The sequence below is a fragment of the Ursus arctos genome, unplaced genomic scaffold, assembly GCF_023065955.2.
Source record: "Ursus arctos isolate Adak ecotype North America unplaced genomic scaffold, UrsArc2.0 scaffold_30, whole genome shotgun sequence".
NCBI lineage: Eukaryota > Metazoa > Chordata > Mammalia > Carnivora > Ursidae > Ursus > Ursus arctos.
This window is the reverse complement of record NW_026622986.1, coordinates 10,925,158-10,940,083: the sequence shown is the minus strand read 5'-3', so window position 1 is coordinate 10,940,083 and position 14,926 is coordinate 10,925,158. Positions and strand designations below refer to the sequence as shown.

Below are 14,926 nucleotides of genomic sequence, written 5' to 3'. Positions count from 1 at the left end.
TTTCAGATTTTATTTATTTGAGAGAGAGAGAGAGAACGAGCAGTGGGGAAGGGCAGAGAGAGAGAGAGAAGCAGACTCCCTGTAAATATTTTAGGCTTTGTAGGCCATAGGTCTCTGTTGCAGCAGCTCAACTCCGCTGTAGTCATGAATCAGTATGTAGAGGAGAGTGTGGTTATGTCCAATAAAATTTTATTTACAAAAATAGCTGATGGTGGTTTTATAGTAGATTGCCAGTAATTAAAAGTGTTTCTTTCTTTTCTTTTTTAGTTGCAAGAAGCACAAGATCGACACGCAGAGGCTGTAAGATGTATTGAGAAGTCAAAAGATCACGTGCAAAAGTACAATTTAAAGCAGCACAGAAAATAGCTTGAGTATTTATAAAGCGGATAAGCTGTGTAGTATGAGAAGTATATCAGTGATGACAATAAATACATCATTGTTAATCTAGATAAAAATTTCAGCTTTGTGCTCTATTGAAATGTATGATTTTTGCATATTATCTTTAAATTTTGCACATTAACTACAAAACCAGAAAAATGGCACAATTGCCAAATCTTCTACTTTTTAAATTTTTAAGAATTTATGTAAGATCTTTAAATGTCTGTTTAGAAGTTATATGGTACTTTTAAAATTTGTGTGTGAGAATAATTTTAAAATACACATTTTAGGCTTGAAGGTGAAAATGCTGAGTTAAAAGCTAGAGTCAAAAAGCAAGCGGGCAGAATTGAAGAGCTTCAGGAAAACCTGTTAAGTACAAGTTCGGTAAGTCAGTCTCTTAATTTCTGTCCTACCGAAAAGGAATTTTTATTTCTCTAGTAGTAGTGTATAAGAATATTTTGGATAATATGAAAATTTTCACTGATAAAAATGTTTATTACATTTATATTATTGCACCTGACTACTAGTAGTATAATTCCTCTTTATAGATGAAGTTGACTGAATTCATAAATTAATAATTTTTATAGCAAGATTGTAATAAAAAAGATTGTGATAGTCTAAGAAAAGCAATATTTTATACATAGCACATTTTGTTTATCTGTCAGTGGACAATTGGGTTTTTCCACCTTTTGGCTGTTGTTAGTAATGCTGCTGTGATTATTGGTATACAGATGTCTGAGTCCCTGCTAATATTTTTCAATATGTTTAAAAATTCCCAAACTTTGAGTAATAATTTGATCTTGAATTCTGACTCTCTTGTAATCTAAACCCTTCAGTGAGATTTGAGGATGGATTACTTTAATGATAATTTGTTGTGATTTGTAATTAAAAATTTGTAAATTGTTGTCTTCATCAAGAATGACTAGGTCATTATGCATTATGCAAATGTTTTTCTCAAAGGAATATATTTTTCTCTTTGTTGGATTTTGAAAAGGAAAAGAGATGCCAGTGAAAAAGTAGAAATGACTGCTCAATCAGGGCCTTACATAGTTACAGTACTCCTAGCATTCATTGCAAGTTCTGGAGCTCATTTCTTTTCATTCACTTGAATTAATCAACCTTTCAGAGATTTAACAATCGAATCTCAGAAAAAATTAATGTGCAATTCACGATTCCAACTTATTGATATGTAGTGAAAACGATATAACTATTTACCAAGCAGAACCAGATTCTCGTGCCATTTATACCCTCCTTTGTAGGAGAGGCTACCAATGATGTAAGATGAGAAGACTGCATTGTGAGTCCTAACTTGGAACAATGAGGTAGATGCACCTACCACTAGTTTCTTTTAGTCACAAAAGCTGCATACTTGCAAATTTCATTATACAGCTATACCTATCAGGGGAACTGGCACATTCTGTTGACTGGTCCTTTCCGTGGCCCAAGAAACTTTGAAAATTATTTTTTTCCTAGATTTCATATAAATTAGTCACGTTGTATTACTGTACTTTTCACTGAGCGTTAAGTAACAGGACAATTAGTTAATGAAGAGTCTTCTGTGAATGAGAATGCCAGGGTTTGTTCCCCTCCAGTGTCATACAGAAATCTATTAAGAAAGGTATCAAATATTGTAAGGTTTTTAAGAATATCCATAGCTATTCTGTAGATTCCAATGGAAATGAATTAGGGTTATGACAGAAAATTATTAGCCACTTTAAGGTCTACCCTGTGAAACAAAAACTTAGCTTTCAACCAACTCAGTCCATAGTCCTAACTTCTCTAGAAGGATTTATCTCATGAATCCCCAGGCCAGAGACTACCTGGGTTAAGATATTTGATGGACACAGTTTTGAGGTGAAGAATCTGGATTGGGAAGAAGAGATATATCACTCTAGGCTGACTTAAGCTTCCAAACAATATAGTCAAATATGTGTCTGAAAAGAACTTCAGAAGACTTCCATAAGATCAAATCTCTATGGAATAGGAAATTATTCAAAAGAAAACGAAGGCAAACAGTTGATAATCTTGACCCTTGTGAAAAACCTTTGCTTCATAAAAGAAAAGCAAGACAAAGTATGGTGTCAGCATCCTAAGGGTAAGGGTGCCCCCCTGAGATTATAAAATAACAATACACTCGAAGTAATACCTAAAAGAGTCAAACTGTAGAAGATAAGCTGTCTAGGGGCACCTGGGTGGCTCAGTCAGTTAAGCTCCTGCTTTCGGCTCAGACCATGAGCTCAGGGTTTTGGGATTGAGCCCTGCATCACGCTCCCTGCTCACTCTCCCTCTCCTTCTGCTCCTTCCCCCATTCGTGCACTCTCTCTCTATTTCAAATAAATAATTTTTTTAAAAAAACTACCTGATGTAATCCACGTCAGGTAATGGTTTTTGAGTATGTGGTTTTGAATATTGTCTGTGAGGAACTAGAAGGAAGATCAAAAGTGCAGATGACCTCAGTAAAGGGGTCAAGGCTGGAAATGTAGATTAGAGAATCTGGTTTTGAAGCCTTGAGATTTAAACAACTCTGAGAGGATTTGTAAAGAGGAATAGCAAGGGTCAGGGACTAAATGTTAGCGGTTGCTGTCATTTAGAAATAAAATGGGATTAGAAGAGCAGAGGGGAGGGTGTGGTCATTGTTTTCAACGGCTGCTGAGAAGTAAAGTAGGATAAGGACTTTAAAAAAAAGATCCTTGATGACCCTCAAAATTTTTTAGTGGAATTCCAGGATTGAAGCTCAGATTTTAGTGAAAAGAAGAAAAGTGATGAAAAGTCGAATCTGTGGATGAAAGGACACATTAAATAGAGAATGTTCAAGGCCAGCAAAAGGGGAGAAGCAGGATGATAGAAAATGCTGCAGGAGTTAAGCAAAAGTTTTTCTATAATATCGAGAAGGCTTAAACTTTATTTAAAGAGAAAAGTAGTTAATAGAAAAGAAGAAATTGAAATTTTGTAGAGAATGCTTGAAATGCTTGCAGAGAATGAGAGTATCTCATCCTAAAGTCTGATGATCATCAAAACTGTAATGGGGACTGCATGGGAATTTTTCAGAGGTTATCTTAGAAAGGTGTGATCTCACAAAACGCAGAGTATCTTAAGCTATGGATGAAAATGTTTCTAGGACATCGTTAGAAAGTAAAATGTAAATATAGCCAATTTTAAAATTTTTTCATTAACACTTAATATGGGTAAGAACCTCTGTATTTCACAAGTAAATTTTGGCAATTTAAATTCTGGAAAAAATAGTGTAAAAGCAGTTTAAGCTGTTTGAAGAAAGGTCCTTACATTTGAAATTTGTTTTTATTGGCATCAGGTTTGTAAAACTACATTAGATAAAATTTAAAATTATAAAATTTAAACTACATTATATACATTTAAAATTATAAATTAAACTTAAATGTATATAATGTAGTTTTATGAACCGTTTATATAGTGATAAAATTAATTTATAAAATTAATAAACTGTAGTTTATGAACCTGTTTAAACATGTACTAGTCATGAATTCATGAGAAATAATATTTTATGAAAGAAAAATGAGTATCTAGATTTTTAAAAATCATTTTCTTTAAAAATTTTTTTCAAAGTCTGACAATGAAAGGGAACAGATGAAGAAATTTATTGAGTTAAAACAATCTCTGGAATGTTGTTTAGATCAAGAAATGAAGAAAAATGGTGAATTAGAAAAAGAGATTACCAGGTAAGACTGTAATATTTCAGATCATTTTAACCATTAATTAATTGATTTAAATATAATTTTACTTTATTAAAACCTAAATACAAATTCTTGCCAAAATATTACACTTACACTTTAATTAAGTTCCTTAAATAATAACAGTAGTTCCCTTAACAATAACAACTGCACTTTTCATTGTCCACCTTGAATCGTTTCTGCAAGATGTCTTTGTTCTTTGGTAACCTTTCCTTTTAATAGTGTTCTTCCCTTCAAACAAATATTTTAGTATCTAATAACCTATCTGTGTCATTCTTTAATCACATCAAAAGTTATCTTGGTTTGGCTTCTATTTCCTTATTTTGTGTTATTGTTTAATTTAAATTCATCAACATATGGTGTATTATTAGTTTCAGAGGAAGAGTTCAGGGATTCATCAGTTTACATAACACCCTGTCCTGATTACATCAGGTGCCCTCCTTCATGTCCATCATCGAGTTACCCTATCCTCCCACCCTCCTTCCCTCCAGCAACCCTCAGTTTGTTTCCTATTTTTAAGAGTTTCTTATGGTTTGTCTCCTGCTCTGATTTCATCTGCTTTTATTTTTCCCTCCCTTACCTTATGCTCCTCTGTTTTGTTTCTTAAATTCTACATATGAGTGAAATCAAATAATAATCTTTCTCTGATTGAATTATTTCGCCTAGCATAATACCCTATAGTACCATCCACGTCACTGCAAATGGCACGATTTCATTTTTTTGATGGCTGAGTAATATTCCATTGTGTATATGTGTATATATATATATACACCACATCTCCTTTATTCATTTGTCATTGGACATCTGGGCTTTTTCCATAGTTTGGCTATTGTGGACATTGCTGCTATAAACATTGAGATGCAGATGCCCCATTGGATCACTACATTTGTATCTTTGGGGTAAATCCCTAGTAGTCCAATTCCTGGGTCGTTGGGTAGCTCTATTTTCAGCTTTTTGAGGAACCTCCATACTGTTTTCCAGAGTGGCCGTACCAGCTTGCATTCCCACCAACAGTGTAAGAGGGATCTTACACTGCACCCGCGCCAACATCTGTCGTTTCCAGACTTGTTCACTTTAGCCATTCTGACTGGTGTGAAATGATATCTCATTGTGGTTTTGATTTGTATTCATTTCCCTGATGCCGAGTGATGAGCATTTTTTCATGTGTCTTTTGGCCATTTGTATGTCTTCTTTGGAGAAATGTGTGTTCACGTCTTCCACCCATTTCTTGCCTGGATTATTTGTTCTTTGGGTGTTGAATTTGATAAGTTCTTTATAGATTTTGGATACAAGCCCTTTATCTGATATGTCGTTTGCCAGCTATCTTCTCCCATTCTGTTGGTCGTCTTTTGGTGTCGGGGACTGCTTCCTTTGCTGTGGAAAAAGCCTTTCATCTTGATGAAGTCTTTGTTTCCCTTGCCTTTGGAGACATGTCTAGCAAGAAATTGCTGTGGCCGAGGTCACAGAGGTGGCTGCTTGTGTTCTCCTCTAGGATTTTGATGGGTTCCTGTCTCACAGTTAGGTCTTCCATCCAGTTTGAGTCTATTTTTGTGTATGGTGTAGGAAAATGGTCCCGTTTCATTCTTGTGCATGTGGCTGTCCAAGTTTCCCAACACCATTTGTCGAAGAGACTGACTTTTTTCCACTGGCTGTTCTTTCCTGCTTTGTCGAAGATTAGTTGACCATAGAGTTGAGGGTCCATTTCTGGGGTCTCTATTCTGTTTCATTGACCAAAGAAACAGAATGTTTTTGTGCCAGTACCATACTGTCTTGATGATTACAGCTTTGTCATAGAGCTTGAAATCCGGAATTGTGATGCCTCCAGCTTTGGTTTTCTTTTTCAACATTCCTTTGGCTATTCGGGTTCTTTTCTGGTTCCATACAAATTTTAGGATTATTTGTTCCAGCTCTGTGAAAAAAGTTGATGGTATTTTGATAGGGATTGCATAGAAGGTATAGACTGCTCTAGGTAGCATAGCATTTTAGCAGTATTTGTTCTTCCAGTCCTTGAGTGTGGAATGTTTTTTCACTTCGTTGTGTTTTCCTCAGTTTCTCTCATGAGCGTTCTGTAGTTTTCAGAGTACAGAGCCTTTGCCTCTTCGGTTAGGTTTATTTTTAATTTCTAATCTTACGTTTTTTGGTGCAATTCTAAATGGGTTTGACTCCTTAATTTCTCTTTCTTCTGTCTCATCATTAGTCTATAGAAATGCAAGTGATGTCTGTGCACTGATTTTCTATCCTGCCAGTTTGCTGAATTCATCTATGGGTTCTAGCAATTTTGGGGTGGAGTCTTTTGGGTTTTCCCCAGAGTATTACGTCGTCTGCGAAGAGTGAGAGTTTGACTTCTTCTTTGCGGATTCGGATGCCTTTTATTTCTTTTTGTTATCTGATTGCTGAGGCTAGGACTTCTAGTACTATGGTGAACAACAGTGGTTTGAGTGGACATCCCTGCCGTGCTCCTGACCTTAGGGAAAAAAGTCCTTGGTTTTTCCCCATGGAGAATGATATTCCCTGTGGGCTTTTTGAAGATGGCTTTTATGATATTGAGGTTCTGTTCTCTCTATCCCTGCACCATGAAGAGTTTTAATCAAGAAAGGATGCTGAACTTTGTCAGTTGCTTTTTCTGTCTATCAAGAGGATCATGTGGTTCTTGCCCTTTCTTTCATTAACGTAGTGTATCACATTGATTGATTTGCGGATGTTGAACCACCCTTGCAGCCCAGGAATAAATCCCACTTGGTTGTGGTGAGTAATCCGTTTAGTGTACCGTTGGATCCTGTCGGCTAGTATCTTGGTGAGAATTTTTGCATCCGTGTTCGTCAGGGATATTGGTCTGTAATTCTCCTTTTTGGTGGGGTTTTTGTCTGGTTTTGGGATCAAGGTAATGCTGGCATCATAGGAAGAGTTTGGAAGTTTTCCTTCCATTTCTATTTTTTTGAAACAGCTTCAGAAGAATAGGTATTAATTCCTCTTTAAATGTTTGGTAGAACTCCCCAGGGAAGCCATCGGCCTTGGAGCTTTGTTGAGATTTTTGATAACTGCTTCAATTTCCTTGCTGGTTACAGGTCTGTTCAGGTTTTCTGTTTCTTCCTGTTTCAGTTTTGGTAGTTTATACGTCTCTAGGAATGCATCCATTTCTTCCAGATTGCCTAGTTTGTTGGCCTATAGTTGTTTCTACTATGTTCTTAAAATTGTTTGTATTTCCTTGGTGTTGGTTGTGATCTCTCCTCTTTCATTCGTGATTTTATTTATTTGGATCCTTTCTCTCTTCTTTTTGCTAAGTCTGGCCAGGGGTTTATCGATCTTACTAATTCTTTCAAAGAACCAGCCCCTAGTTTCGTTGCTGTGTTCTACTGTTCTTTTGGTTTCTATTTCATTGATTTCTGCTCTGGTCGTTATTAAGTCTCTTCTCCTGCAGTGTTTAGGCTTTATTTGCTGTTCTTTCTCCAGCTCCTTTAGGTATAAGGTTAGGTTGTGTATTTAGGACCTTTCTTGTTTCTTGAGAAAGACCTGTATTGCTACATGCTTCCCTCTGAGGACCGCTTTTGCTGCATCCCACGGGTTTTGAACAGTTGTGTTTTCACTTTCCTTTGTTTCCATGAATTCTTTTAATTCTTCTTTAATTTCCTGGTTGACCCATTCATTCTTTAGTAGGATGCTCTTGAACCTCCATGTATTTGTGTCCTTCCAAATTTTTTCTTGTGACTGAGTTCAAGTTTTAAAGCATTGTGTTCTGAAAATATGCATGGCATAATCTCCGTCTTTTTGCTCTGGTTGAGACCTGATTTGTGACCCAGTGTGTGATCTACTCTGGACAGTGTTCCATGTGCACTTGAGAAGAATGTGTATTCTGTGGCTTTAGGATGAAATGCTCTGAATATATCCGTGAAGTCCATCTGGTCCAGTGTGTCATTCAAAGCCCTTGTTCTTTGTTATCTTTTACTTAGGTGATCTATCCATTGCAGCGGGTGGGTTGTTAAAGTCCCCTACCTACTATTATTGTATCATCATTGATGTGTTTCTTTAATTTTGTTATTAATTGGTTTATATAATAGGCTGCTCCCATGTTAGGGGCATAAATATTTACAATTGTTAGATCTTCTTGTTGGATAGACACTTTAATTGTGATAGTGTCCTTCCTCATCTCTTATTACAGTCTTTGGTTTAAAATCTAATTTGTCTGATATAAGTTAGCTTTCTTTTGATGTCCATTAGCATGATAAATGGTTTCGCACCTCCTCACTTTCAATCGGGAGGTGTCCTTGGGTCTGAAATGAGTCTCTTGCAGAGAGCATATCGATGGGTCTTGCTTTTTTATCCAATCTGATACCCTGTGTCTGTTGATTGGGGCATTTGGCCCATTTACATTCACGGTCACTATTGAAAGATATGAATTTAGTGCCATTATATTATCTGTAATGTCACTGTTTCTGTATATTGTCTCTGTTCCTTTCTGGTCTGTGTTACTTTGCGGCTCTCTCTTTGCTTAAAGGATCCCCTGTAATATTTCTTGCAGGGCTGGTTTAGTGCTCACAAATTTTTTAGGTTCTGTTTGTCCTGGAAACTCTGTATCTCTTCTTCTATTTTGAATGACAGCCTTGCTGGATAAAGTGTTCTTGGCTGCATATTTTTACCATTTAGCACATTGAATATATCATGCCAGTCCTTTCTGGCCTGCCAGCTCTGTGTGGACAGGCCTGCCCACCAGCCTTATGTTTTCACCCTTGTCGGTTAAGGACCTCTTGTCCCGAGCTGCTTTCAGGATTTTCTCTTTGTCTCTGAAATTTGCAAGCTTCAGTACTGTTATGTCGAGGTGTTGACCTGTTTTTATTGATGTTGGAGGGGGTTTTCCGTGCCTCCTGGATTTGAATACCTGTTTCCTTCCCAGATTAGGGAAGTTCTCTGCTATAATTTCTCAAATATACCTCCTGCCACCCCCTCTTTCCTCTTCTTCTGAGATCCCAATTATTCTAATATTGTTTTGCTTTATGGTATCACTTATCTCTCGAATTTTCCCCTCGTGATCCAGTAGTTTCTCTCTCTTTTTTCTCAGCTTCTTTATTCTCCCTCATTTTGTCTTCTATATCACTGCTTCTCCTTTCTGCCTCCTTTATTCTAGCAGTGAGAGCCTCCATATTTTATTGCATCTCAGTAATAGCCTTTTTGATATCGACTTGATTATATTTTAGTTCTTTTATTTCTCCAAAAAGGGATTCTCTGGTGTCTTCTATGCTTTTTTCAAGCCCTGCTAGTATCTTTACACTTCTTATTCTGAACTCTAGTTCCGACATCTTATAGCCAAAATAATTAGATCCTTGGCAGTCATTACTGTCTCTTGTTCTCTTATTTGAGGTGAGTTTTTCCATCTTGTCATTCTTTCCAGAAAAGAATAGATGAATGAGAGAACAAAATACTAAAATGGCAACAAGGACTCCTGTAAAATACACACTAAAAATAAATCAGAAGAGACCCAAAACCAAAAAGGAAAGAAATTAAGAAAAGAATAATTAACAAAGAATATAATCAGAGACGTGAACAGAACAGAATAATACACTGGACCCCGTGTGTATTGTGGTCTGTGTTTTAGAAAACTACATCCCAACATTGTAAAGAGAGAAAAACTTCTATGTATAAAAATAAAATTAAATACAATGAAAGGATAACATGTAGCTGTAAAAACGAAAATTAACAAAGATTTGCAGAAAGTGGTTGCTTTTCTTTTTTTTATTATTATTAACATATAATGTATTACTTGTTTCGGGGGTACAGGTCTCTGATTCATCAGTGTTACATAATACACAGCGCTCACCACAACACATACCCTTCCCAAAGGTGGTCACTTTTCTATTTGTAGAATTGCAGCCGTTCTTTTCTTAGATCTCTGGTTGAGTTCACAGTTGTTTGGTTTGATAAGCTATCTAGTGAGTTTCGGAGCAGATAAAACTAAGCAATCCTACTCCTCTGCCATCTTTTCTGATTCAACTGGCTTATAGTGTCTTTCTGCATTTTTTTATTATAAATATATGTCTGACTCAAAAATTTTGAGTAAAATGAGCGGTAGTGTTTTTACCACTAAGATAAAAAAAAAAAAAAAAAGAGTCTTTCCCGTGTCTCTGTAGCTCCCACAGGGCTTCTTTTCTGTTTATTTGCTGAGTGCTTAAGTTTGTTCTCTGGTTTTCATCAATACTTTTCTTTCATTTAACTCTCTTTCTCTGCATTGTTTTGCATCCCTTTCACTTTGCTAACAGTGTCCTAGCCAAGACATGTAGATTTTTTTTCTAAAAGAGTCTCATAGACCATCACACATTATCTCTTTGCTGATTTCATTTCTACTAAAGCTCTCTCTTCCTTCTCCCTCTCAACTCAGACTTTAAAGATTTTTCTTTCTTGTTTCTCCCTTTTGAATGATCTCCCTTGATGTTTTTTGTATGTATTTTCTTGTTGGAGATTGTGGCTAGTAGGTGCCAAAATTTATTTTTGTGTCTTTTTAAAACATTCATAGATAAGTAGGCTTTTCTTCTTCACTTTGGATACTAGTCTCTCGTTTATAGTCACCGTTTAATAAGAGATTATTATATTAACATACTGAAAATAGATATTAATAATAACTTTAATCTTAATAATAACAACTCTTAATATAGTTACAGTTTTAACTCTTTGACTGCCATATGTATCATAAAAATTTTCTCCATATTTTTTATCTAAGATTATTATTTAGTTAGTATGTTCTCAAACAGTGTGAGATTGGGTCAATTGAGACATCATAATTTATAGATTTGTTTATGGGCTAGAACATAGTATCTATTTAAATAATTATTAAATATTTACTCTTAAAGAACCTGACTTACTCATTCTATACCTTCTGCAGACTTAAGAAACTTTCACGAATGACAAGAAGTGAGGTAAGTGAATATGAAAATGGAGAGCTTAGTTTCTTTTTTTTTTTTTTTTTTTTAAAGATTTTATTTATTTATTCGACAGAGATAGAGACAGCCAGCGAGAGAGGGAACACAAGCAGGGGGAGTGGGAGAGGAAGAAGCAGGCTCATAGCGGAAGAGTCTGATGTGGGGCTCGATCCCATAACGCCGGGATCACGCCCTGAGCCGAAGGCAGACGCTTAACCGCTGTGCCACCCAGGCGCCCCGAGAGCTTAGTTTCTATGGAGATTTAAAAAACAATCAAACTGAAATGGATACTCAGATTAATATGCTAAAACATAAGATAATTTTTATGCTAAAGGTAATTAATATGCTAAAACATAAGGTAATTTTTAATGAGTTTTGGGACTCTAAACTCATTTAATTTTGGGAAATAAGTCACTCAGTGCTTTGAGCAGTGAAATACAGATTTTTCTGTTAATTTTATATGCTTGCTACCTTTTTTTTTTTTTTTTTTTTTGGTAACAGCTTTATTGAGATAAAATGAACATAGCATGCATATTCAAAGAGTACCACAATTTTAGAACATTTTGTCACCCTAGAAAGAAACCCTGTACCTTTTACCTGTCACCCTATGCTAGTTTCCCCTTCCCTACTCTTCTTAGCCCTAGGGAACCAGTACTCTACTCTCTGTTTCTATAGATTTGCCTATTTTGGACATTTCATATCAATGGAATCACACAATATGTGTTCCTTCGTGACTGCCTTCTTTCATTTAGCATGTTTTCAAGGTATACCTATTTTGTAGCGTGTGTCAGTACTTTATTTCTGTTTATTGCTGAATAGTATCCCACTATGTGGACAGACCACATTTTATTTATTCCTTTATCAGTCGGTGGGCCTTTGGTTTGTTTTGCTTTTTGACTGTTGTTAATAATGCTGTTGTAGACACACATGTACAAGTTTGTATGTGAACATTTTCATTTCTCTTGGGTATATACTTATAAATGGAATTGCTGGGTCATATGGTTACTCTGTTTAACCTTTTTTTTTTTTTTTTTAACATTTAAGGAACTGCCACACTTTTCCAACGTGGCTGCACCATTTTACATTTTCATCAGCAGTGTTTGAGGGTTCTCATTTTCCTGACTTTTGCCAATGTTTGTCATTATCTGTTGTTTTTATTATAGCCATCCTGGTGGGTGTGCAGTGTCATCTTATGGGTTTTTTTGTTTGTTTGTTTCAAGTCTTTATTTAAATTCTAGTTAGTTAACATATTGGTTTTGGGAGTAGAATTTAGTGATTCATCACTTACATACAACACCCAGTGCTCATCACAACAAGTGCCCTCCTTAATACCCGTCATTCATCTAGCCCACCCCCAACCCACTTACCTCCACTACAGCAACACTTAGTTTTTTCTTTGTAGTTGAGTCTTTTATGGTTTGCCTCCCTTTCTCTTCTTTTTTTCATCCTTCTGCTGTGTTCATCTGTTTTGTTTCTTAAATTCCACCTGTGAGGCAAATCATATGGTATTTATTTTTCTCTGACTGACTTGTTTAGCTTAGCATAATACACTGGATGAGTTCCATTGATCTTGTGGTTTTGATTTGTATTTTTCTTTTTTTTTTATATACTTTTTATTTTGTTATATTAGTCACCATACAGTACATCCCCAGTTTTTGATGCAGTGTTCCATGATTCATTATTTGCGTATAACACCCAGTGCACCATGCAATATGGGCCCTCCTTAATACCCATCACCGGCTTATCCTACCCCCCTACCCCCCTCCCCTCTGAAGCCCTCAGTTTGTTTCCCAGAGTCCACAGTCTCTCATGGTTCATTCCCCCTTCTGATTGGTATTTTTCTTAAAACTAATGACTTTGTGGGGCGCCTGGGTGGCTCAGTCGGGTAAGTGTCTGCCTTCGGCTTCAGTCGTGATCCCAGGGTTCTGGGATCGAGCCCTACGTCGGTCTCCATGCTCAGCAGGGAGCCTGCTTCTCCCTCTCCCTCTGCAGCTCCTCCTGCTTGTGCGTGCGCTCTCTCTCTCTCTGTCAAATAAACAAATAAAATCTTAAAAGAAAAAAAACTATGTTGAGCATCTCATCTGTTTATGTGGTTATTATCCATTTTTATATCTTCCTTAAAGAACGAATCAATCCTTTTGCCCATTTATTTATTGGATTGTCTTTTCATTTTTATAAGAGTTATTAAATATCCTAAATACAAATCCCTTATCAGATATAGGATTCTCAAATATTTTCTCTTATTCAGTAGCTTGCCTTTGCACTTTCTTGATGGTGACATTTGAAGCAAAGTTTTTAATTTTGATGAAATATACTTAATCTGCTTTTGTCTTTTGGTGTCCTATCTAAGAAACTGTTGCCAAATCCAGTCGCAAACGATACACTTATGTTTTTTTCCTAAGAGTTTTATAATTTTAGCACTTATATTTTGAGTTAATTTTGTATATATGCTATGAGGTAGAGGTGTAATTTTATTACTTTGCATGTGGATATCCATTTGTCTCAGTACCATTTGTTAAAAAGACTATTCTTACTCCATTTAACTGTCTGACACCTTTGTTGAAAATCAGTTCACCATAATGTGACAGTTTATTTTTAGATTGTCAGTTCTAATACAGTGATCAATATTTCTATCCTTACGTCACTCCCCAATCAAATTTTATGAGAATTCTTCCCTGCTCGTCTTGCAAATTACCACTCACTTAATGTAATAATAAAAAGTCAGTGTAGTAGAACTTAACATTACTCCTGTAGAAATTTTTTGCTTCTCGAAGAAGCTTTTTACCAGCTTATGCCTTGCTGACTCCATGATATGATGTGAAGTCAGGCTCAAAAAGATAGAGTCCTGTTTCTTTTCTCCATTCATATCTTAAGTCTCTCACTCAGTGCCTCCCACATCCATTTCCATCAAATCTTGGTTGCAGGATCTGCTGTCTACTCTTTACTTCATTATGTTTTATTAACTTGTGATAAAGCATAGACTCATCCATAAATTTCACCATCTAGGAAGGAAAAGATGAACTCTGGGCCGTCGGCTTTCCTGTGTTCAAATCTAGCTAATCCATCATCTTGCAACTCACAGATACTTTTTCACTTGGTTCTTGTGTATAACACCGGTGCTGATCCTGTTCTTGGCACAGATCCTACATTCTCAGAAAACACAGTTGTCTGTATCCATCTTCTTGGACTTTAAATAGAAAGATAGGGGCACCTGGGTGGCTCAGTCATAAAGCGTCTGCCTTCAGCTCAGGGCATGATCCCGGGGTCCTGGGATCGAGCCCCGCATCAGGCTCCTCCACTGGGAGCCTGCTTCTTCCTCTCACACTCCCCCTGCTTGTGTTCCCTCTCTCGCTGGCTGTTTCTCTCTCTGTCAAGTAAGTAAATAAAATCTTTAAAAATAAATAATTTTTAAGAAAGATAATGTAATAGCTCAATACATAATTAATGGAATAAACATTTCATTATATTATTTCAAGAATACGGCTGTAAAATATCAGGTAGTGTTTAACTGAGTTATCAGAGACAAATGGATTAGCAATTTGAATTCCAAAAAAATTTCAAAGCCAGTTTGTATGATATGGGGAAGCATTGTGGTACAACATAAAGAGGAGATGGTCTTACTTACCTCCCCACAAAATAAGCTTGGAGTAAGAGAAAGGAGAAATTATATTTAATTTAAATAGTGCCAAAGGACAGTTCATTGGTTTGCTACTGAAAAGATTAAAAAAGGATTCCATAATGTTCTCTTTATTTCCTCACTGATGAAAGAAGAGTGAATATTGAGTATTCGATTGATTAAAAAATACTCAAAGCTGCCTATTTCTTTCAGAATTTCCGTTAATGGAGATCAGGTAAAAGGTCCAGTTTTGGTTATTAAACTATTTCTGGTTTTTCAGCTGTTATACTTCAAATCATACTCTCTCTCTGCTTGCCAGT

General features: G+C 36.1%; 1 protein-coding gene across 20 annotated transcripts in view; it reads left to right on the top strand.

Annotated features, from left to right (window-relative positions):
• The window catches only part of ANKRD26 (ankyrin repeat domain containing 26), a 124,074-nt gene that overhangs the window by 81,312 nt on the left and 27,836 nt on the right, over positions 1-14,926 (top strand). For 19 of the 20 annotated variants that reach the window (XM_048219393.2, XM_057304640.1, XM_048219391.2 and 16 more), the window contains 4 exons: positions 268-338; positions 669-762; positions 3,961-4,073; positions 10,954-10,987. In XM_048219393.2, the coding sequence (XP_048075350.2) occupies positions 268-338; positions 669-762; positions 3,961-4,073; positions 10,954-10,987 (312 nt within the window). The remainder of the gene's footprint in view (positions 1-267; positions 339-668; positions 763-3,960; positions 4,074-10,953; positions 10,988-14,926) is intronic. The other variant, XM_057304641.1, reaches the window with a different exon arrangement.